This window comes from Scatophagus argus, chromosome 3 (genome assembly GCF_020382885.2).
Source record: "Scatophagus argus isolate fScaArg1 chromosome 3, fScaArg1.pri, whole genome shotgun sequence".
NCBI classification, from domain to species: domain Eukaryota; kingdom Metazoa; phylum Chordata; class Actinopteri; family Scatophagidae; genus Scatophagus; species Scatophagus argus.
The window spans coordinates 9767618-9793890 of record NC_058495.1 but is presented as its reverse complement, the minus strand read 5'-3'; the positions used below and the strand labels follow the sequence as shown (position 1 = coordinate 9793890).

Here is a 26273-nt window from a genome sequence, read left to right as displayed (position 1 = left end):
AGCATGACCCACTGTCAGAATTTCCACAGTTATGAGAATAAGATGTCTAAAAGTAGTTGGTTTTAAAAAATAGTTTTTCCCCAATGTAAAATTAATCATAATGTGACAAAAGAATGACATGAAAAAAATTGATATCAAGTCTGCATTCGAGCGCAGCCAATTTATGAGCATGGATATTAACTGCAAGTTTCGGCTTATCACAGTTATGTCAGTATTAGAATAGAGATCACCAGATACCCATCAAAACAGTTTTTAAGGTAAATGACAGTCCAATTGTAAACACAACTGTGACATGTCTTGAGTTGTTATATGCCTTGTTATATGTTTTTCTTAAATACATGAATATCATTATCTTTCTTTTACTCACATGTCTGTCTGAACTATCAGCTTTTAAAAAGTAGTAGGCACTAGCCTAGATAAACATGAACATGACAGTCTGGAAATTACATTAGAATTCTTCTACACACAACGAAAGGACAGATACTTTTAATCCGTTCACTTGAGGTGTTTGTTGGACGAGGACTTGTGGGAAGTCAAGTCTCGGTCTTCAAAGAGGCAATGACCCTGTTTGATTTATGAATTGATGTCAACAGTCTGGTCTTCTTTGTCAAAGCAGTTGCTCCTGGGGCTTTGCTCACAGCATACCAAGTCACACCTCTTTGTCCCCCCTCTAGAAGTCACTTTGCACCCAAGCATACATATGAATGGGTTTCCTCATTTAAAAGCATTGGACTGCTGTTGTCACTAGCTGATGATGAATGATCAGCCATCATAAAGTCTTAATAACCCATGCTGCTTGAAGAACAATATTCCTCATGAGTTTAAAAAAGGAGTTTGTAGGGTTTGTAGGGTTTGTTCATACACAAGTTGATTGCCTGGTTTCCAGGCATGATAGACTCGGTGCACTAGGAACTCCCCTGACTCTAAAAGCCTGACCTAGTCTCTAAGAATCTCTTCACGCAGGGGTCACTTGTCATTAGAAGCTTAAAGGAAGTGCTCTGCATAAAAAGTATGGCCACCCAAAGTGACTGGCAAACATTCCCTGTGCTTTTGAGGCAGAGTCAAGTCCTTTATTTATGTAGCCCTGTACAACATTATCAGAGGGAGAATAGTCGATGAGGATAAAACTCTGATATGTACCTGATTTTGTGCTTCGTTGCTCTTTGTATGGCTTGGTAAGATGTATCAGATTCTCTTATTATTCCACAGAACAGTGCTGCATTAAGCTGCAATGCAAGGAATGTGCTGCAATAAGTACACAAACACAAGTTTTGACTTTGACTAATGCAGTGACAGATTGCATTTTCATACTTAAGGAAAGTCAAGAGTGGGTTTGGGACGACGGTGTCAGAGAGATCGCCTCTAAAAGACGTGTTACAAATACAAAACCTTTTACTCCAGCAGTGGATGGTCTGTTGACAAGATGGCTACAGGTCATTCTCTTCAACCTCTTATCCTTCTGGCCTACTGACTCTATAACAAGCAAGATGCTTCAAAGTGATTGGCTGCTTCACTCCTAAGGGACCACAAACTTGTACTATTGGTTGCTGAGGTCGGGAGGAACAGAGTCACTTTGCCATCCAGTTAAAACACTGAAAAAAGACAGACTTGTTGCTAGGACACGCATGATCAGAGGTTTACAAGGTGCTGTGAGTGAGAGAGAAACAAAGCTAAGAAATTAGATAGTTGGAGTGAATGAACTGTACTTAGTGGCAGAGGTGAAAAGAATACAAGAGGGTAAGTGGCTAAAAAAAAAGAAAAAGTTTGAGAGAAGCAGAATTCAAATTGAAGAACAGTGAGAGGAGAGTGAATGAATCTGTCTTTCGGCATCTCTCTCGCCCTCTTCTAACATAATGTTATGTAACAGTGGCGGGAGAGGGGGGGACTATGGGGTTCCATAGTTTTGTGAATGCTGCTCAATTTGTCTCTGAATCTCTCCATACTCTCTATAGCAAATATCTTTTCACTCAGGACTGAAAAGTGCTTTGAATAGGTTTGTGCATTTGCTCTTTCCACAAAAAATGTTATGTTTCTCAGTAAATTTACAACAAACCATAACAACAAACAGCATTACATGCAACTTTCAATTGCTGTCTTCAATTATTCCACATTAGCTGATGTGTCTGGGTCCAAAATGTCCTGCTGTGACAATATGCTGCTTCAACACATTTTCGTTGTCAGTGACAGACACTTCATCACTCATCCAGAGGATGAACAATATCATGCACCAAAGATAGATGTAGTCATTCTGTGCATACTCGTCATGTTGCTGTGAGACATGTCAAAAGCTCATGAGGATCACAAAGCCAGTTGCAGCTACGGAAGAATCCAGTTAAAGCCATCCAGGGACCCTTCTCCTACACTAAAGTCTCTTTATGACCAAAACGCTCAACCTTCCAGCACGTTCTTGTAGAACTTCAGGCGTAGTAATGAACTGGTGTCTTTGGGTCCTATGAATATCCTTGGCTGGACAGTGGATCTCAAAGGACATGGACTGAAGCACTACAAATTTGCATGAAGAGTTGTATGTATATAAAATAATATATATATTTATGTTTCTCATCTCAGTCTATGATATTTATATACAATAATATATAAAGGTAAAAATCTAAATTTAGACAGAATGATCGTGAAGGTAATTGTCTTGAATGAACTTTTGCTAAGCTTTATTCTGAAAGTCTTTTTAGTGAAATAAATCTATTTTTGATATGTCTAGCACGTTTGGAACAATGCCCACTCAAAGGAAGAGGCCAAATTGACTGACAAAAGACAATGTCATAACTTTGGCCAGAGCTGTCGTGCAGTGCTTTGCAATGCCAATGCTTTTCCAAGTGTATAAACCTGCAGTTCAATTGAGACACCATCCCACATCTTCAGATCAGCAATTTGTTTGAGCAATTCAGCAAGACGCCCCAAGAACATTTAAACACGGGTCACTTCACTGAGGAAGCTTTAGACTGCATTGATGCACAATTTTCACCAACAACAAAAAGAAAGCGCAAGGGAAAGTGAAGAGAAAAGAAGCTAGGGGAAATGCAAGACAAAGAGCCCAGCGCAACAGATCCCAAAATCAGGTTCAACAAACTAGCTGCAGCCAATACCACTGCATCTATTCAGTCCATTTGAATTCAGTGTTTCTTTTATCCATGTGCGACAATTAGTCTGGTGTCTGAAAAAAGGTAGTATTTACATTCACAACAATAGTGTGACAGTATCAGTATGAGGGTGTGATAATTAAGCTGGTGTCACAAACATATTCACAGGCAGGCACACACACACACACACACACAAACCCCCACACACTCACACTCTGACCTCACCTTCATGCTTTCCTCTGAGAACCCAATAGCTTTCTCTGCTTGGCAAGAGGGGAGCATTGAGTAGCTACCAACCAGGCCACCCAGTAGTGAATGAGACCTGCCAGCAACACCGCCGTGCACATGCCAATAGAGCTGAGGAGGCTGATATTGGTATGCTGAATATTAATACTATAAAAGATTAGGACTAGTGTGTAAGGGATGATTGATCAGTCCATGGTTTGAAGTAGAAGGAAATGAGTCCGATAGCTCTCACTCCATACATGTGCAGTTCAGCTCTATGAGTGATTGCCCAGAAGCCTTACAGATGAAAGCTTTTGTAGTATTTTTGTTTTGGGTGATTGAAATTCGCAAGTCGGCAAGTCAAAAATGGCCAGAATCAGCCTTTGTGCAGTTATCCGCTACCTTGGTCTCAAGAGCTTATCACCAAATATGAGGTCTATGAAGACATTATGGCAACACTAGGACAGAACGCACCTTCAGACTACTGCCTCCAAGATGAACAAGGAGCTCAGTGGTCACCATTTTGACAGTGACGATGAAGTTATCACTTCTGTGGATCACTTTCCTCAGGCCCAAGATGTTGAAAGAAGGAACCTTGGAACCCCTTGCTCCATGACCGCTGGATTATATGTGTAAATGGATGAGGAGACTATGTTGAAAAATAAATGTGCTAGGTTTTATAAAAGTGAATCCTTCTATCCAAGGCCGTGAATATACCAGTCACCACTTGTAACTGCATGCACTTTATTAAAGCAACAACACAAGCAAACACCGCACTTTACAAGTTGAATCTCTCCTCCAATCAGCATTAAACTGTGTTTTAACCACAGACAATTAATTATGTCACATAAAAAATGTAAATTGCTGGGTTTAATTTTAGAAGTATCAATAAAAACAGTTGGACAAATTTCTTTCTGAGGTAAAATGGATCTCCTACTGCAAAAGTTTTTGGCATAGGCTAGCATAGGTTGAGGCAATACGAACATACTTTTACGTTCGAATATTGGAAACAATATTAAAATCTCACGTCACATCACTTGAGCACATGCCAGTCAACACGTCAGTAATCAATGGAAGAGCAGGAGCAGTAAGTGTAAAAAGCGCAGCAGATGGAGCAATTCATTTGTTCATTTGCTTTGGCTTAGTCAGCTTCACCAGTTTGTTCTGCTGAGTTGTTGACAAAGTATCTGTTTTGCTCTCTAACAACTAAATGGTCATACTGATGAAAGCTTCTGTCTGTATTTGGCAAAAAGGCCAATCAAAGCAAAATGAAATGCTAGTACTGTATGTGACATGACTGTGTTGTTTGGAAGCTGCACATCTAAGAAGCACTGCACATCCTACACATGGTTTCACTACTGGCTGATGAGACTTCTGTTCAGAGCTGAGGAAGAGCAGAGCCTGTGCTGAAATAGATTAGTCACACAACTTCAAGCAACAACATATACTACCTGCTAACCTACTATTAACCTGCGCACAAACATTTGTGTACTTAAAGCCATCATGTGGTGAAATACACCAGAGATTCCAAAACTTTTTATACCACAGGACCACTTCATGGTGATTTTTCCCTCCATGGCAACACTCAGACAACAAACACATGTGCACCATTTTCAGCTTGAAGTAAAATATGGGACATTGATTGATTGAAATAATATTGATTTATTCTCAATAACCCATAAAGTAACAAGTATTTTAGTTCACGATGCCTTGCGGATTTGGAGATAAATATTTCACTTAAAATCAAATAATGAGTAGAAGTGAAGTGCTTTAGCTGGTTAAATGTATTTTTTGGTTTTATTCAATTATAGTTAGATTTTCAGGTATATAATGGCATGCATTGATTTCATGTTTCACTCAACTCTTTCACTGTCTTCACTGGATAAAGTGTAGATGGCTCTTTTTTGTAAGACATTGAGCAGCATGGCTAAAAATGCCAGAGAGATGGCAATGCTGGTCACTCGGTGGGCCCCCAACTTAGCTGAAATATCTCAAGTAGCTACTACTCCTGCTAGGTGCATTCTAGGTGGCAAAGACAACTATAACTATAAATACTGTTCTCCCAAAAGGAGCATCCTACCAGAAATGCTAATATGGGTCATTGACTTTCAGTGACAGATTTTTATTTCTTTCCTGAAAGAATTTCATGGTTCAACAAAGTGTCTTTTTTTTCCTAACAGAAATGCCATATGTGGACTGAAGTGTCAGTATTGATAATTGTGATTATCACTCACAATCACTGGCTTGATGGGCTCTGAGGTAATAATTGCATTCCACCCCTTTACCCTGCAGATTTATCATGGAAGACTGATAATATTAAACCTGATGTGCATTTATACATTCAGCTTTTTTTAGTTCTATCTATCTCCATGCTCACCTGCCAGACAGTGTTTTGATGCATGAGCTATTAGTACATCCTGGAGTGCATTGGACCATGGGTAATGACGACAAACTACAGATATCATACAAATAATTGCTGCCGGTGGTCTCTTACTCTCTCTCACTGTCATCCATCCACCTCCTCAGCTCATCCTTACCTCAAAATGAATTGTTGATCAGGCTGAGAAATATGACAACCCCACATCTTCCCCTGAATTTGTCATTTCACTTATTGCCGGATGACATCTCAATGCAGACACAATGAGCGGGGGAATGGGAATGTAATACCTGTGAGGTTTAGGGACCGGACAGTAATCACACACCTGTCCATCTGCTGCCACCACAGAGTGTGATTGTGTCTCTGGGTGTGAGAGAAAGAGAGCATGCGAGTCAACTGCATGTGTGTATTCCCAGGTTACTATACAACTTACTTCAGGAGAAGACATTTGACTCCTAGAGATTTGTCACCGAGAGTTCATTTTAGAAAATGTCTCAGAAAATGTCTTTTACACCTCAGCTGTTTACATCATCTGCCACCCAAGTCAAAGAGGTTTCACTATTATTTCACTGATTAATTCATTCCAGTCTGGTCAGAAGTGTGAAGTAACTGTTGAAATGAAATACTGGTTGAAATAACAGACTTCCATGAGCAGACACAAATGTTCTTGTAACAACAGAATAGTGCTTGAATAAGTCCTCCTTTTTATCGATTTTTAAATACCTAAAGGTGGCAATCCCGAACAGGAAGCTAACCTGTTGTCAGTATATTTTGTGATTTTGATAGTCTGCTCTGTAAAAGCAGCATCTCTCACTTGCCTGTCCATCCTGGGAGAGGAATTCTCCGTCTGTGGCTCTTCCTGAGGTTTCTTCAGTTGTTTTAAAAGGTTTTTGTTGCTGTTGTTGTTGTTTATACAAGGTGGGGTGTCCTTACTCAAATCAAGGGTCCAAGAGTAGATGATGTCATACACTGTACAGATTATAAAGCACACTGAAGCATTGTGGTTTGTTATTTTGGGTTATATAAATAAAACTGACTTGATTTTGCTCTCATTTGTCTTTAAAGGTAAATATTACTTAGTATGAATGGTTCATATGAATTCATGGACAGTCAGACAGTTCATCAGTGGACGTTATGGCCAATCCTTTCTCTCTAATGTCAAAACTAATTACATTTTTGCCTAAATGCATCAAGAGGATTTTCAGAAGCTTTGAAGGACGCGCATATCACGGCCTTCAGCAGCAGATGGAGTTTCAGTTGTTGTCAAGGTGGTTTACGTATCACATGACCAGTGGATGACAGAGAGTCATATATGGATGGACACTGTAATCCCTGTCTCTCATCAAGTGAGGTTGCTGGTGTCATATGTGAATGGCAACCTTGATTTTTCTCTGGTCGTCCACACTGAATCCTGGTCGATGACTTTCCACCTGTTCTCAGTTGAAGCTGCCGTGAGTTTTTTGAAAGTAAGCCCTTATGATAAGAATCGTTTTGTCAAATTGTTATTTCAGAGGTCAAAAATCAGCCTCTAAAGTAACTACATAACCACTGAGCATTATTTTGCACGAACATGGGTCAAAAATTGGATTGGTGGCTCACCTGGTGGAGAATGTGCAGCATGCAATACGGCTGAGCGCCTGCCACAGCAAACTGGGTTCAGTTCCAGCTTGCATCTCTTTAACTGACTCTATCAAATAAAATTTCAGTGAGCGATTTTGTCACTCTGGTCTGCTCAGGACATCACCTGATAAGTTGATTAACATAGATGGTGGATCCTAGACTGGGATTTGAGACCCCCAAGATGAATCAGAGGTGGAGGTCAAATTATTATTAGTGTAAGAGTGTATATAAGTTGCATAAGTTCTTAAGGTTATAGGAAAAAAATGCTTTTCTGTAACACAAAGATAGGTTCATAGTTTTGACTTTATAAGCCTCTATAAGTGCAGTAATGGACAATAAAAAATATGAAAAGAAAAAATCATCATCTTTATAACCCTGACCCTAGCTTTTGTATGTGAGGTTTTTTTGTCATAAATCAAAAGGTTGGGAAAAACTGATATCCTGCAGCAGGATTGTTAGCAAGGCCTTTATGAATATTATGCCACAAATGACCCCTACTGGTTTTTACTAGTCATTGCAACCCCCCAGCACCACCCACAACCCCTCCTACAGTAATCTAAACATATACATCTTTCTAATAATTCTCCTTCAATGACCCTTAGTTTAGCACTTTGTGAAATAAAACAAAACATCAACAGAAAGATTAAAAAAAATGGAAACTATGAATACACTGAGCACGAGTCATTATCTTCTTTGATTATAGTTATATTTCACTTTGCAAAAACGTTTCAGTCACTCTCAGCTGTATGTCATGTCTTCTTTAGCTAGTATGAGTATGTAGACTCCTGAGGTGTATTTGAGTGATAACAAGCCTCCACATATCACCTTTGCTTTGGATCACGCAACACCACAGCTGTTAGTTCCATTAATGCAATGTGTGTGTGTGTGTGTGTGTGTTTTCCCATGTCATTCCCACAGTCCCATCCCCCCAGCAGGAACCATACTCTCCCCTTATCCCATTAAGACAATTGCCAGGACTGGCATTCAAACATGTGCACATTTGCGTCTATGAGTGTGTATGCGGACAAACACACACGCACGACCCCACATATACGGACGAATGCACACAAATATACCAACCCATACACACACTGGGCAGAGAAAGAGTAATTTCAAAATCAATCCTTTTGGAGAAAAAAGAATGAGGGCCCTAAAACCTCCACCAGTGTTGGCTGATTGTAAAGGACTGTCAGTTACTGCAGCCTTCTATTGGGCCAAAGGGAAGCAGCAGGATTCAACTTGGGGGCCCAATAAAGGGCTATTCTTCCTGGAAATCGGCCCTCGCACATGGACTTGAATACGCTCTAATGCTAATCTTCTGAGCTGTGGGAGCCCACTCTATATTCACAGGCTGTGCCACCCCTAGCAGGCACAGCCACGCATGCTGATGGTATTACACACACTATCAGGCTAATGCTAAAGCTAACTGAGGGTTAATGCTAATCTACTGAAATCTGGATTTGTGTCTTTGAGTGTTTGGTTTCATTTCTCTACTCACACATAATGTTTGAGAAACATAAGAAACTAGAACAAGAGCTGCATAAATCAGGACCCCAAACACAATGGCAACTGTCTTCCCAAGAGGTCGGTACTGAGAAGGTACAAAGCCCTTTTAAGAACCAGGTATTTCTTCTTTAGAACAGCATGTGTCTCTGGGACAGCGCTTCCAACATATCAAAGCAATGGGATGACGATCCTCTGGAAGGTCTTGGAGGAGAGTTGCATGATCTGAGGCTTCTGTTTTCAAAATGAAGTGTGGCAGAATGTGAACACACTGCAACACAGGATGTCCACCTAAGGCCTGCTGGATGTCCTTGAACACAACCTTTACCATTTTTCCTTGCTTAGATTATCAGTCAGGTCATCAATGCATGGAGGTGGGTTATGACTCAAACTTTGAAATGTAATTCAAAAAACTAAAGTCTATACAAAACCTGATCATGCCATCATTCTTTGGTACTAGAGCAATGGGGTAACACCACTAACTGTAGGAGGTTTTCAATGATTCCCAGCGTTAGCTCAGTCTCCTGCTGGGAGGTGCTCCAGGATCCTATTGCTCATATGTTTCCGTTTTTTTCAGGAAAAAAACATGCATTATCAGATGGGTATAGCCACGATTTTCCTTGAATACATGAAACATAAAAAGGACTTTGTGACTGCTGTTGTTCCAATATCTGTGCCAGTCTAAGACCAATTGACTAGCAATTGACTAGCAACCAGTCCAGGGTGTATCCCACCTCTCGCCCATAGTCAGCCGGGATAGGCTCTGTGACCCTGATAGATAAGCAGTATATATAATGAATGGATGGATGGATGAATTTAAATCACTATATGATCACTATGTCAATGTATTATACAGAGATATTCAAAAATATAAACCTACTTCATAGCTAAAAAAATATCACTGGAGAATCAACCACAAGACACAGCTTATGTTGTTAGTCCACAGGAGATTACCATTCTAGTGTGCTCTATTTTCCCTTTGTTATAAATGCAGATATGGACATCCATTTAGGAAGGAGACATGTCACACAGGTCTTGCACTCAGGAGCAGTTTATACATAAGTTTGAATATGAGAGTCAATCCAGCAATGAGGGACAGTAGTTGCCATCTATCGACCGACAGACAGACATCATTTGTTATGACTGACCCTGTTTTTTCTGCTTCATTAACAATGTTCTGAGCCTGCATCTACCATCATGTGCTCAACCTAGCGGTGGACAGTTAATAATCCACATCTTCCTTTGCAATGATGGCACTGCGAACAAATAGCCTGCATCTTAATTATGCTGTATCAAACATATAGTTTCTTTCATTTGAAAACTATTACACAGTATATGTCATTGGATAAAAACTTCTGTTCTTGTAATTTGATAATCAACAGTTTTTACCACTGTCTGATTAACATGAAAGAAGCTATAAATAAGCTATAATAAACATTAAGGACTGATTTTTAGCAGTACTGTGAATTATTCTTTTATGGATTCCTTATTGAAAGTAAAACATTTTTCTGTTGACAGCAACAACTAAAGTGAACTTTAGAGAACCTCAATCCCCCTAATACTGTTCCCAGAGGTGTAGAAGGCTTTTCTTGTGACAATGCTTATTGACACAGACCATTTTCAGTGGGGAAAGATAAGAAACTCAATGTACAAACTGAAGTTGTAGATCTGAATTGCTGTTTAAAACTGTTCAACTTTATATTTTTGTATAAACAATGGATCAAACCAATAAGAGTAATCTGAATGGTGGCTCTGATGACCTTGACTATTACCACATTCAACTCAACACTAAGAACCTCAGAGATGTCCTGAAGGATAAAAAGCATGGGCACAGCAACACACTATTTTAGACCAAAGTCTGTCGCTTCTTGCCTTAAACACTGATGTTCGACCTAAAATAAAAAGTTCTAAAGTTCTGGAGGCTGAAATGATAAGACCTTCAGAAAAAAAGGACAAGTTGGGTGCTCAGGATGTCCATATTTCAATGCCTCTTTTGTTTCTTTTGCACCACTTGCAGGAACCTAAAGGAGTCTGAGTGCCTTTCACTTCATTACAAGACTGAATCTTGATTATCTTTATCTTATTATTAAAGAACATGGACAGTGAAAAGACTCTTTACAAGAAGCTTTAAATGGATGAAAAAACTGTAATGGTGTCTTCAGTTCAGTTAGTGAAATACTGCCCCCCAGTGGATAGATGTTTCAATAAAATGTTTTCTATGACCTTTCTATTATGCAAGCCTCTATTATTCATGTCTACACTGACTTAACTGTTGACTTGTTCAAAACGAGTGCTGGGCTGGCACATATCCATCCATCTGCCTGCTCGTCATCATGATCATCAGATTTATGCAATGCTTTTTCCATTTCAAATGTCCAAAATCATACTGATGCAGGGATGCATAGTCCCATTTAAAATTAAGTCAGCGCTATGGCATTCTTCAGACACAACCACTGCCCTGCCCATCCAAACTGAAGGAGATCAATCCTGTACAAAGCTGCTGAAGCATGTTGCAGACGTCAGCAATTTTAAGTCATGGGAAGAAATTTGCCATGTTGATATTTAACCTGTCTACAGCTCTTGAAAATAAATTTTCAAACACACCTGGAATATAACCAATAGCCTGCTTCCTAAAAGTAACTTCCTAAAAGATCACGGTTGATGGTTGACACTGTAAATGTTACCTGATAAAATCAGCTTGTTTGCATTATTTTTCTGAGCATGTTAGCATGCAATGTTTGCATTTAGCTCATAGCACCAGTACAAAAACAGGTACAGTTACACTGAAGCGGTAGACTTTTAGTGTTATATCTACTTGCTGTATCATTAAATAGTGGACAAATGTTACCTCATCAGACTTTTACACTGATAATCTCAAATTCAGGGGTATTTTATATTGTCTCTACTTATATATATATATATATATATATATATATATAACATTTTTATGTCCTTATTGGAGATTAGACAATACAGAGAGGAAAAGGGGAAGAGAGATGGTAAATGACAGGTAACAATAGTCCTCAGCCAGACTAGAACCCAAGGATGTTGGAATCACTGTACATGTTCATTACTGAAAATGGCATCAAGGGCTTATTCTGATCAAACTAAAAAATCCCAAATATGTGCAATAAGCAGAACTGCTTACAACAGATCAGTGGAAATGAAAAAAAAACAAACAAACAAAATTAAAAAGTCAAAGTGGACACTGGTAAGTAAAGCACAACGAATCAGAACAGGACATGTCACACGGGGCCAGGACACACCATGCTGGGTCATGCTGCTCTGGGAGATTTATTTAGTGATTTTTCATTTTTTTGTTTTTATTATGTTTTTCACTTGCGCTCCTGTCAGGAGTGTGGTAAATGGGACAGTCAAGCAGCAAGAGTCACAGTTCATCATCATCATCATCATCATCATCATTACTGCCACCACCATTATTATTGTACTCCTCCTCTGGGTATCATAATAATAATTTTCATCATCATTTAACTTTTTCCTCAAGCTAGAAAATAATTTACATCACATGTTTTCACTGACTTTTGAAACCACAAACATTCCAGCAACACACTCTAGGATTAAGGGTGGGTAACAATCAGAAAAGCATGACTTTTTGCATAGTATTAAATGAACAAAGACATTGAGTTCTTTATTTACAATTATTGTATAGATAAAAAAAATATCATAAAAACAAGATGAACACTTAAATCACTTACCCATAAATGGCTAAGTATGCCAAAAAGTTATCTGTTGGCATTTCTCTTTTTCTTTGTTCCACAAACTGCATGCTGCTAAATACAGTACATCGAGGCAGGTGAGAGTATATTGCAAGAAGTATCATTGATATCATTATCATCAGCATCATCATCGTCATCATCATCATCATTGTCAGTGTCATCGTCAACATAATTATTGGTTGTTACAACACGTGTTATCATTTTGACGTAATCACGATGTTTTGGAGTGTTTCTGACAGGAGCAGTGATTGATTACATACAGCCAAACAGCTGCGTCGGCAGTATGACTCGTTGTGGTGCATAATGGTGGATGTAGTCAGAAAGAGTTCCTGTTTTCACACCAGTCCGCATGGAGTTTCTGTCCTCAGTGGACTCATTGCTGTATTTACAAAGATTCTTTTCATACTTGTGGTCTTTGCATCCTCTTAAAGCTGAATGTCCTCCTGGATGTAAAAGTGATTTGAGAATGTTGGCTTAAGTCTTTTTTGTTATTGAAAACGCTGTTTGTTTATTGTTTAGAATTTTTTACAGACAAATAAATAAATTGTCAAGTGAAAACTTTGGAAAGGAAACAAAATAAATCAACAGCTTCTGAGCAGAATATCAGAATCCAGACCATTGTTTTCAACTTAAATAAGATAGATTTTATTCAAATGGTCCATGTTAGTTTTTCAACACGCCTGAGCTGACTGGTAAAGCTTGTGCACCCTCTCCAGATGGACAGATTGACTGGGAAACGACAGAGGAGGAGGAGGATATAAAAAAGAAAAAAAGATGCTCGGATAAATGATTGTATATATTGTAGTAGTGTATAGGATTTTTTTTTAAAAGTAGAAAAACCGTCAATTTTTTCAAGTTGCATACTGAGCCTATCATGTCATGCTTGCCAATGACTTCAGTTAGTAATAGAAATAACAATAGTACAGGCTAGTTAGGTGGCCTTGTCCTTCTGAGTGCAATAAGACAGGGTAAATGTGCATTCTGTATGTAACTTCTCTCTGGTAATGTCTGATTGGTCAAAGCACAATAAATAGTTTACAACTAGTGAGTACAGTTGAGATGCTAGAGTACTGTATATTCTGTGACGGCAGGAAGACAAGCTCGGTTAAAACACACAAAAGCACATCTAGAATTACACCACAGAAGTTTTCATTCATTACCAGATAGTGCAGAAAAGGAACGTCTTTTTTTATATATAGAAAAAGAGTCAAAGCAACATTCCATCTTTGTTGTAATTTGCTTTTTTTTTCTTTTTGTCATTTTTTTTCATTTTTTTTTAGATGTTAAAAATGCCAACAGCTTGGTGGGGCTGCATGTGTCCCTCTGCTAGAGGAAAAGGAAATTCCTTTAGACTAAAATTAAATCAGATTAAATAAAAAATAAACAACACGATATATTGCAAATTTTGAACCAAAACAAACAAACAAAAAAAAATGTCTGATTTCCGTGCGGCACAGATAAGCCAAATATGACTTTGCAGATTTCTAATATGACTCGACTGAAGCCTTTCTGATGGTCACACATATTTTAAAAACATTAAATCCTTTGAACAAGCAGGTTTATCTAGTAGACAGTTCACTGTAAAGGTCCTGATTATCAGCCTTTGACTCGAGCCCTGACCCCAGGCCAGCGCTGAAGCACAGAAAATAAAACACAATAAAAAAGAGAAGAAGTAGTGAAAAAAAATTAAATATTCCCCCTCTGTCACAAAAAGGAGGCCTCTGTTTAGAAAAGGCAAGCCACTCCAACTCGATCCCAACAATCGTATAGTGTAATACTAAGATTCCACATTTACTACATATCCCATTATATTTTGGTTTCTTTTTGTTTGTCAATCCTCTAAAAATATCTACAATATTTGAAAAGATAGCAGGCAAATTCCAACACATGTTTTTTTCAGTAATAACACACCAACACAGCTCTGGTCCTTCTGAGCTCCAGCTTTGCTTCTCTCCTTCTAGAAACCAGGAAGTTTATCTCTACGAGGTTGTAAACAAATTACATTCTCTTTAAGACATAAATAAGTCAAAGTATTTTGAGCCATTGAAGCAGGAACAAGGCAACATGCCGACAAACAAAGATAAACTCTCTCTAAATATATTTATATGTATTCATATTTATAGAATATATCCCATAAATGCTATCATCATCAATTTTATTTTGCGTTCCTCTTTTCTGACAGGTGCAAAACTACTGTGCAAGTTGAGCCCTACCACCTCGTTACACATTTCTGTTTATGGATGAAATAAATTTTTACAGTCAGGTACATGTTCATGCCACACAGAAGAGGGAACTTCGCAGGCCAGGATCTCAGAGAAGCTGTCTGTAAAATAGCAGTCCGCCGCGAGGCCTAGCCATCACAACAAAAGAACTCCAATAAAATTAAAACCCTTTTAAATAAAACTTGGGTAATGTACATTCATGCAGGAGCAACAATAATAATAACAATAATAATCAGAATGAGAATCAGAATAATAACAATGTTTTTCAATTTAATTTAAACTATTATCAGTATTGACAACGTTATTGTTGAGGAGAGGGAGCGTAAGGGGAGTTTAGAGTCTGTCCTGTTTTGTGATTTTTCACTCCTCAGCAGTGTCTCCCTTCTCATCGTCCTCCTCCCAGTGTCACCAAAGACACAGTTCATTCATATGTGCAGTCGGCGGCACACTATTACACTACATGCTAGCACGCATATAGTCATACACACCACCACCCACCGCAGCCACCGTACACATACAACCACAAAAGCAGGATGGCTGTGTAGGTTTTGTGGCTTTGTTGCGCTTTTTTGATTGCATGTCGAGTTTTCTTTTCACCTTGCCATATTTACTTTAGATTTTCTCCATTTCGAGATGAGAGGGGAGCTTTAAGAGCTCAAGGATAAAGGGTGAAGATGGATTTTGCCACAGGATGTGTCCTGTGTAGGTGGTAAATGGGGGAAGGGGGGCTGGAAGATGAGTACTGAGCAGGACAGGGTGAAATTCTGCGGGTGACAAGGTGTAAGGTTGCAGTTAAAGGTCTGGAGGAACTGGAGGTAGTGCCCCCCCAGATAACTAGGAAATGACAATAGAGGTCGAGAGCTGAGGTTAGGATCAAGGTTAGAGGCTGGTCTCCAAGCTGTGAAGAGGGCTGGCAGGGCTGGAGGAAGCAGCTGATTTACTGGTGTCGATGGTGAGATTGATGCCACTGTCAATGGCGTTGTTATTCTTGTTGGGCGACGAAGGCTGGCTGGAGAACTTCCCCCTCCTCCGAGCAGAATCATCGTCTGTGTCATCGATGAGGGGGATGCTGGGGGTGGAGTCTTCTATCCTAAATTCAGGGTGTGTCATGAAGTTGTGGATGGATGATCTGGAGTCTGGTTTTTCCAGGCCTTCATAGAGGGAGCTACGGAATGCATTCACAACGCGGATCTGTCGCAAAAAGGGAGGAAAGAGCAGAAAAACAATGAGAGGTAATGCCAAAGACAAAAGGGAAGGGTTGGAGGGACCCTCGGGATGAGAGGAAAGAGGGAAGTGGGAGAGAGATAAGGGACAGAGGGGAAGGAGAGAACCTCTCAGTTGCGGTGTGGAGGAGGAGAACGTGAAGGAGCAACAAGAGAAAAGGCAACTGCAGTCTGTGTTCTGCCTTCACACAAGATGACTACAGTTCACAAGTCACTCAATTTTGGCGTGCACTAAGAAAAGCCGTGAGGAACAGAATCATAAAAAAACCCAATAAAATCATACATTTCAAGGAAAACAAATAACAAAGCAACACAAACGCTCGTTGTAAGTATACGCTTTAGTCCAATGTGCTGTATACCTAGAAACAAGCCACGTTAATAAATGGAATGCTCACAGAAAAAAATTTAAAGGAGAATATCGCATGCAAGTTTGGAGAAATCTGGTGGACGAGGTCAGTAAGGAGGAAGGAGGTTAGATCTGAGAGATCCAATCGGGTGGTTTAAAACCTTCTTGAGGTACCAGAGCACTGTCTGGGAAAATATCCATACAGACTCTGCATGGGATACACGAACACACAAATATAGCACAGGGTGAGTAAAGCATGGCCCCAACCAGGGCAATGGAGACAGTCAAACCCAAGCCTGCATGAGGAGGTTGGGTCGACATGAGCATTGCAGTGTAAAACTCACAGCAAAACGACACATCCAAAACGACAAAACAAAAACAGTGGCATTTAGACAACAAGCAAACACAGCAGGTTAAGATATCATGAACACAGGAAGTAAACAAGAGGTAAACACAAAGTACATGCACCAAGACAACAGGACGGTGAAGAAGTGGACACCGGCACACAGACTGCTGACACAAAACATGTGGAAGTGGATGATGAAAATAATAAGTTTACTGTCAGGGGTCTGACAGTCAAAGCGCATTTTCAACTCCATGCATGTCTAAGTAAACACTCAAGTATAGGCTCCAAGCTACTATGTGAATCTTTAGGAAGGACAGTATCTGTATGTCACTTCATTCAAATTGTAGATTGCAGGAAAGTGTTGCTATAATCAAAATCCTGTCTGCATATACAAAATCTGATGAAATTTAGGATCTACAGGCATATAATAGCCAACAAAAGACATCATTAGAAGCTTTCACAGGACCCTGACTCATGTCAGCAAACTGAGATATATACAAAACATGCAAAAGGGATATAAAGTGGTTGTGGTTGCATCAATAATGCTCTTGTTGAATCACAAAATAGTTCTGCAGGGATTATTTTGTGGAAACGCCGCCTCATTCTTAAGGGTTTCTGTGAGCTGAAACCATAAAATTATAGTGTTGTGCTACAAGATCTAACAAATACTGGAATGTACCACATAAATACATTTAGGCCTGCAACTAGTGACAATTTTCATGATTGACTTGTTTCAGCACTTCATGTAGTCTACAAAATGTCCAAAAATTGTGAAAAATCCTCATCACAATTTCCAAAACCGACAGGTCAGTTGAAATTGTCTGAAATTACTCGTTTTTGCCCATCCAACAATCCAAAACCCAAAAGATCGACTGATGTTAATATAAAAGAAAAACAGTAAATCCTCGCATCTGTTTGCATTCACAAGTTTTTGGTTGATAAATAAATTGCTGAATAAATTTGAAAGAACTTATAGATTTTCTCATCATCTTGTTTTCTGATCAATCATTTTAGCAAGGATTATTTTAAATCCAAATTGCTTCCAAGTCCACAAAATATCAGCATAATACTATTATTTATATTTGTATTATTAGAGATTTTTCCATGGAAAGCTGTGTAAAAAGAAATGCTACTTTGCACCTCTATTATATACAATTAATAAATAATAAATAAATAAATAATGCACCCCAATATATTCTTTTTCTTTAAAACTTATGAGCATATGATATATATTATACTAATACAGTATATGCTGTTGAATATTATAGTCCTGCTACTGTAGTAACTGCGGTAGATTAAGGTATAAGGAGACAAAACAGACAAAGAAAAATAATAAGAGGAACCTGTCTGGATGAGTGCATGTGACAGGATGTCTGACAAGTAACACTGATGGGGTGTCATAAACGGGTGGGGGGTTGAATTTTCATCGCTGGTGCTGCAGAGGATCTATGTCTGTAACTATGGCAACATGACAGTCAACTACGGTGACAGTATGAAGCGACAAGACGGGATGAATTATTGGTGCAGTACTGCTTATAGTGAATTTCCTGTCCCCTCGTTTCCTATTCACACACCCAGAGCAGAGCTTTACAAGTGAGTTTCATCAAGTAAATAAAGATCAGTGTGTGTGTCTGTGTGTGTGAGTGTGTGTGTATGTGTGCATGTGTGTGTGTGTGAGAGAGAGAGAGAAGGAAATGAAAATCGAAGCGGACAAAAGCAGTATCTGACGCTGACAGTCAACCCTTTTGGGTCGATTTTTATTGCACCATTCGGGATCCCCATTTGAAAGAGCATTTAGGTTTGTTTGTCTTTACTTGATATTGCAGATGTGTCAGCTGGAGAACACATGAAACAGCAGTTAAAATTTTCTTCAGCTGAGTTCACTGTGATTTACCTCATCAGTAGGAAACTCACAGATGAAATAAGACAACACTGAACCTTATACTTGAATGTTTACCCAGCCTCTTGATGAGTTGATTGGAATTAGTTCACATTAATGTCTGTCAAGACACAAAATGGAAGGGTTGGAGGATGGGCTGATGGGTGGAGAGGATGAGCAGAGGGAGACAAACTCACAACCTGAAATGTCACGCCGTGGGTTTCACCCTTAGTCCTGCGCTCCTAGCACTCTGAGGAAACAAACACACATCCACCAATGAGAGGACAGTACACCAAAGCATGGAAGGAGATATCAAGATGAATCTGAAATCCAGTATGAACAGCAAAAAAGACAAAAGAAAGAAAGGAAATGAAATAGCAAGAAAGAAAGGGAAAAAAATCTTTAGAGATGCCATCCCCAAAATTGAGACTGTCACGGTAATTTGTTTAAGAGTAATAAGCCAGACAGTGTGCAGGGCAACATAATATTTTGATCATGACATGATGGCATCCCTGAAGCAAAGAGCAGAGAAGCAGACTGACAGAGATCTGACTCACGGCCAGTAGTGGGAGGAGCAGTAGCAGCAGTAGTGCTTGTAGGAGAGGAAAGGGCATTGGACAAGGACACGTGACTAGGACTAGAAACATTGGTTACATCCTGGGTCTGGCTGGTGGTGGATGATTGGCGTCTCAGAGCCCCCGCCCCCTGAAAGGAGGTGCCACTCTTGAAGGTGTTGACTACTTCAATCTGTGGGAGGAGAGCGGGACAGGAGAGGACAAATGGCTGCTCAGAGAGACAGAGACCAAATGGCAACACAGGCTGACTGGCTGGGTGACTCTGGTGGTAAAGGGAGCACAAGGTGTCCCGATCATGACACGATGACGAAGGGGGGGTGAGAGGAGGCGAAAGGTCAGGGTGTAGTATCACCTTAATAAAACACTGAACTTGACTCAAAGGGTTAGTTCATCCAAATAACTCTTGAAGATGTCTTCCCCCACCCAAATACAATGGAGGCAAGTACATTTTCAATTGTGGTGCACAAAGCACTGAAAATTCTGTTTAAAAAAATTAAACAATAATGTCCTATTGAGCAAATAGCCCTGTAAAGATTACTGACAGTATATTAAGTGAATTATCCAGAATAACTGGGACTATATCTGGAAATAGTTGGTGCTGCTGAACATTTTCAGTGCATTTTTTCAAAGCCGTTGGCACAGTAGCACTAAATTCTATTCAACTCCTTTGTATCCAGTGCTTGGAGACAGAAATCTCAAAAACTACACAAAAAAAAACCTAAACTGCAAAAGTGCAAATCTGTATGGCTGGATGCCATTAGGGGTAAGACAGAAAATGAATTTGTGAATTCGGGTGATCTGACAGTTTCACAGAGTGGCTACTCAATGTGTAGCATACAGAGTCACTTACATCACTGAGGGCATCCGCTTATTTTACTTGAGGAATTAGCAAAAGCTGCTGCTTAGTACAACTTGGATTTTATTTCTGTAGCCTTGGTGATCAGTTTGATTAATCATAGTAAAAGGGTTAGTCACTTAAAAAATACTGAAATCGGTTCTACCAGGGCAACAGCCACATATAATAATTATTAATTATTATAATTAGATTAGTTAAATCATTTTATTTTGCGATGAAAGTGAAACTGAAAGAAACTGCTGTATTTTATTACTAACAATCCATCATTACACTGAAGGCAGGTCAAAGATGACACAGGAAGTCAGCCTGTAACCTGCGATGCGTCTTTACAGTGAACAGTTTGTGCTGTAAATAAGTACTCAGGGTTTGTTTAAAACCTGTTGGATCATCTCAGCATTCTTGTATGTTTCTCTGCTGGACTTATTTTTAATGACGACCGGGGCTCTGATCACTTGAGATAATCCACAGTTTTCATTTAATAATGAAAATCTTTACTTCTTAACCCTGTTTGGCTGCATCTGTGGGATGCTTGTTCACGGTATCATGTTGTGGGATAGCTTCACCCTGACCGTTAGAGACACACCAGAGAGATGAAATCAAATCCAACACACAGGCCAAGCTGTCTTGAGCGTCACAGTGATAACGGTGTGCAGAGTTGGTAACAGTGAAAACAATTCAGTTTTCAATGTCCAGTTGTATTTAACCATGAGCTTTGACCGTTGATCTTCCATAGGTCCATGATGGTGATCATCTCAATCCACAGGAAACTGCATCTTCATAAACCTGAATAAATAATCTCCAGATAAAAAGACTTTGAGGTTGTTACTGACTAGCATGAGAAACAAAGAACATAGTACTTATGGCACTTCCTCTGAGGGATAAACCTCTCTGTAATGTTTGAGGTGGTCCGACTTCCCACTGCAAATTGATTATATGACAAAGACAAACAGAAAACATCAAATTTAATCTTAATGAAGTTAATTGTTTATTAAACGACTGAACAAAACCTTCAGTTTGAATTATTAAGTAATGATACCAGAATTTTTAAAGAGAAACCCTTTTTAGATCAAAATATCCATATATTCTTTCTTAAGCCAGAACCCATTCAACAAAATCTCTCTCTGAAATGAAACAAAAAATAGCAGCACTGAACGTGTAAGTCTCGTGTCCTCACCTGAGTCTGAATGCGGTTGAGCCCTCTGAACCAGAGGATCTGTCCTCTCCTCAGCTCTCTCTCTGCATGGTCGATCTCCTCATTTTCTTCATTTACATCCTCCTCTGGCAACTCATCTTTCTGAGTTAACTGGCCTGCCCGCCGCAGGAAGCGCAACCTGCTATTGGGTATGGTGGCTATGACCTGATGCATGGAGAAGACAGAGCACTGAGTCAGAAGGCGAGGTGGCGAAGCTCCCAGAACAGAAGAGATACACAGAGGAAGCCTATAACATAGTGAACTGCAATAAAACCAAGAACACAGTAGGAAAGTAGAAAGACAGAGGAAGAGATGAGTTTGCATGTTACCTGTCCCCAGACAAGCTCTCCCAGCCCGAGGAAAACGCACCACATCCACTTTTCCAGGTCCAGCGGTTGACAGCTGAATGGCTTCCCTCCAAACTGCACAATCACAATCTGCACAAAGAAAACCAGAAGCCATTAAAATACATAACTAACCACAAATAAATTATTAATGAAATGTAATCATTTGCATCAGCTTACCTGCACAGCAAAAGTACCAAAAACAATAGAGCAGAAGATGGGGTTCCTGAAGATGCCATCGAAGACATTCCTCTCTCCGTGGATTTTACGGGCATTTATCTCATTAAAGAGCTGCATCATGACGAAGGTGTTGAAGATGATGGTGTAGTGTTCAGATGGGGGAGCGTGGAGTGGGGCATTACGGCCGCTGTCAATATCAAAGATCTGCTCGCCTACAGCAGGGAAAAAAAACAATTAGCATGATGTGATTATCTTTGGTGCAGAAACCCTGGTGTACTGCAGAGCAAAGTCTAAGTCTGTACCAACAAAGAGCAGCGTGAAGATGATGATGAGCTGATAGACTCCATGTCCGAGGATGTTCTTTGTCATGGTGCTGGAGATGAGAGGCTTGTTGCGACCATATGGCTTCCTCCTCAGCAGAGACTCTGTGGGGGGTTCTGTTGCCAGAGCCAGTGATGCAAAAGTATCCATGATCAGGTTCACCCACAACATCTGCACTGCCTTCAAGGGAGAGTCCTGTCGAAATGCAACAGAAAATGCAATTAAGAACTTCAATATAAACAGGGTGAAAGCAACCAGTAACCAGTACTTGAAAGACTGCAACTGATGCTTTTTCACACACACCTGTGTTTCTGGAAAAGAAGTCATAGAGTTGTTTGTTTTGTTAGGTGTTTGTGCCCTAACCCAGGGCATCCCTTGTGCTGGTTCTGGTTTTAAAGGACTTCTGCGACACTGTCAGTCTGGTGTAACCCAGCAAGCCATGACAATCTCAAGCATGAAAACATTCCAGCCACAGATGGATAAATTAACAGCCTCCCAATACCTACTTAAAATATTTCCATCAGTCACTTTGCTTTAAGAAGCTCTTATCCACATCATAAGGTAAATGTTGTGACAGCTCAGTTTAGCTGGGCTTGAAAGAGCTGAACTAAACAGAGGAGGGATTTTTTATGCCTTTGGCTGTAGATATATTCATTTATACTTATTTTTGTTGAATATCACAGCATCTGCCTGTGGTGTAGTATTATATGTGTTGTATAGATGCTTTATTGTGAAAACGTGATGAGTTGGTGCTTACTTTGTGATTGTATTTAATGAGAAACAGTATGTCTGTGCTTTCATGACATACATGTCATGTTGCACTATTGTTCATGCAAAGTTGCTCCTCCATACCCATGTGCAGGTACAATCATAAGCACAATCACATTCATTCAAACACAAACACACACACACACTCCTCTGACCTGTGTAATGCAGGCACCAGTGAAAGCCACTATGACGGCCACAACATTGACAGTAAGCTGGAACTGAAGAAACTTAGAGATGCTGTCGTAGACGTTCCGGCCCCACATTACTGCCTTGACAATGCTGCTGAAGTTATCATCAGTCAGGATGATATCGGACGCCTCCTTGGCCACATCTGTACCAGCAATACCCTGGACAAGTGTAAATAAAGTGCAGTCAGAAAGCGTGTGCTGGTACACAGCACACAGTAATTCTACATTTACTGATCATCTATTGCATATCACACTTCACTATTCCTCAATCTAGCACATAAATGCAAAGGATAAATGACAGAAACATCATATTTCAGAGTCCAGTCCTAAGCACCCACAATTCCATCACAATCTCTTGAATGACACGGGTCCACTTTTTTTTGCATAGTATTGCCTAACAACCAATTTAAAGTTTTGGAACTAGATGGGTGGTGACTGTGGAAGGTACTTGAGCTCATCTGATGGGGCTGTGGACTCACAACAAAGCAGGTTGGAAAACACGGCCCTACATTTCAAATGGTGCTCTGAATGAGCCAAATTGCTGTGAAAGCTGCAGAAAGTTGTGAATTAAGAACAGAATCTTTCCTTTATTTTGCTTTCAGTAGTCTAAAGTGCACCGCAGAGTAACTGTGTGAGCTCAGAAATCCACTAGGGGGAGCTCCTCATCTACACAGCCAGAGGCAGAGTGTCTGAAAGGCAACCCTAAATACTGCAGAGGTGAAAAAGATATCTGCAGATGTTGACTAAGATTGATCTCAAGGCGGGCAGAAGAACAGTTAAAAAAGGCTTTGCTCACCATGGCGAAGCCAACATCAGCTTTCTTTAGTGCAGGGCCATCGTTCGTGCCATCTCCTGTCACAGCCACCACCTGCCTTTGGTCTACCATAGTACTGTCAATAATTCCTGTCAGACACACACATAAACACACACATTAACAAAGCAGCACATGCAGCAATACACTTCTATTAAACAGAACATCTGAAATGAGGAAACTGATCTTGTGTACCTAACAATCTCAATGAGAAGAACATCACTTTTTTTCCTACCTTTTCAAAACTTGGACAAATTAGTTCATTAGGTGTAATGATGAACAATGATAAAACCAAAGTGTGTTTCATTTTGATCAGCAACAACGAATATGAAATCACCTTTGACGAGTGTGTGTTTGTCAGTTGGGGAAGACCTGGCCAGAACTCTGAGTTTGGGCCAAACCTTGTCAATACGCTCCTGCTCCACCTGAACAAAAACAAATGCACATACAGAAATAAAATGACAGGTCGTCATGATTTAGGTTCAGAATGGTAGCGTTTCTCCTTCTGAGTTCAGCCTCTCGCACTCTCTGGCTCACTCTGACAGTAGTTACTGTACCTCTCCCTTCTCATTACGGATCCTCCGGTTGAACTCTTTGCCATCGATGCAGAGGAAGTCCTCTCCTGGGTGGATGATACCACATTTGATGGCTATGGCCCTGGCTGTGTTTATGTTGTCTCCTGTCACCATGCGCACTGTGATGCCAGCACGCTGGCACTTCTGGATAGCATCAGGCACCTAAAGAGTGAAACATAAAGAACCATGTACAAGGACACGTGTATGGATACACACAAATAACTAAACCCGACAGATTTTTCTGGCCACCTGGGGCAGCGCTGTAAACATAGCATTGTCATGTTATTGCATTTTAAGTTGCTTTGGTAAACTTGTTAGCAAATTGCCACTTACATACACACACAACACACATCTGAAGCAACATTAATGCGTAGTCCTGTTTCTGGCCACCTGAAAAATGTGAGTCATTCTGATTCTCTCTTCACTCTCCTTTAACCCCTGTTTTGGTCTCCACCATTTCCACATTTTCATATATTTGGCTCTTTGCTGCTAAATGCTCCACTACATTCACTAGTTGCAGACTTTGTCAGCTTGCCATTTGGGTAGGTAAAGTACAGTATGTTTTTAGGACTTTATGGCGGAACACAGCTGCCTGCTACAGTATGTGAGCAGTGACAGCGAACCACAACATTGAAGTTGTGGGCTGGAAAAGCAAAATAATGAGCTGAAAAACACTACAAGGTCATGAAGAGCTGAGAAGAACGGAGAAGAGAGTTGGGTGACAGTATCAGCAATCCCTGATCCACTGTTACAATAAAAATATTGATTATAGAGGCTCTAAGAACATACTAGTAAAAACAACACATATACATACAGGTCGTCGTATACAAAACAAATCTAACTGCATTACATATCTGAACAGTATTCTAATGACTCTATATATAGATAATGATATAGATATAGACAATGAAGACAATGTCCCTCCAGATAGTAGTAAAGTAGGATAACTGGAGGATATTACTGTATGGAGATTGATCTGTGGTGAAACCAACCAGCAACTGCAGAATATTAATTCAGAAACACATCTTCTTCCTGACAGAGGTCAGTGTGGGCGAGCACTGCTCTCCAAACCCACACACAAACAAACATGTGCACACATACAGTAACAGTACCTCACATCCATTTGCACACACAAATGCAGGAATATGCACACTTTCCACTTCACCCTCACAGACACTTAGGCATATTGCAGATACATGTGGGAACATGCTTGTACTGACAAACACACATGCAAAGTACAGCTTAGGATGAAACACAAATGAATCCACCACCACCAGTGTGAAAACATATCGTACCTTAAACTGTCAAAACAAGCTGCTCTGTTGTGTAAAACATGAGGGATTTAACTAATTTACGAAGACAAATTATACAGTGGAGGACGGAACGCTTTTAACGAGATGGATGTTAAACATACACATATGATTTTAGCATACTTAATGAATTTAACATCTTTTAATTCTGTTGTATGGGTTGATAAATTGTTTCAAAGCAAGAATACTGTAGTTAGCTAACATTAGCCACCATGCGCTACTAGCCATGCTAGACCAACTGATGTTGTAGCAGCAAAATCCCAAAAGTATTTTTTTCAAAGTCTCTCTTTAAACATTAAAGGTGCAATTTTGTATTTAAAAAATACATAAAATTAATCAAAACAAACTTCTGCTTGGAAGTACTCAAATTTTCAATGAACACCAGTCCAGATAACTGATTGAAATATTTCAGGGACTACAGAAGAAAAAGAGAAGATATGAGGGCAAACTGGTATTGCAACTTATTACTTAGAAAAAACTAAATAAAACTGTAAACTCTTGCTGTAATTTTGCACCAATTTCCAAATGAGAAAAAGGTCAAGGAGTAATGAATATATCCTCAAAGTGTTGACAATATTAT

At 39.7% G+C, this 26273-nt stretch overlaps 1 protein-coding gene across 6 annotated transcripts in view; it reads right to left on the bottom strand.

Moving 5' to 3' along the window:
* Positions 1-12016: 12016 nt before the first annotated feature.
* Positions 12017-26273, bottom strand: part of atp2b2 (ATPase plasma membrane Ca2+ transporting 2) — an 85713-nt gene continuing 71456 nt past the window's right edge. For 3 of the 6 annotated variants that reach the window (XM_046383298.1, XM_046383299.1, XM_046383301.1), the window contains 9 exons: positions 24366-24545; positions 24146-24233; positions 23794-23900; positions 22965-23156; positions 22023-22236; positions 21721-21932; positions 21526-21633; positions 21179-21361; positions 12018-15970 (listed from right to left, as the gene is read on the bottom strand). In XM_046383298.1, coding sequence (XP_046239254.1) covers positions 15659-15970; positions 21179-21361; positions 21526-21633; positions 21721-21932; positions 22023-22236; positions 22965-23156; positions 23794-23900; positions 24146-24233; positions 24366-24545 — 1596 coding nt within the window. In that variant the 3' untranslated portion in view covers positions 12018-15658. Of the gene's footprint in view, positions 15971-18773; positions 18824-19130; positions 19321-21178; positions 21362-21525; positions 21634-21720; positions 21933-22022; positions 22237-22964; positions 23157-23793; positions 23901-24145; positions 24234-24365; positions 24546-26273 lie in introns of all 6 variants that reach the window. The other 3 variants (XM_046383300.1, XM_046383302.1, XM_046383303.1) reach the window with 2 other exon arrangements.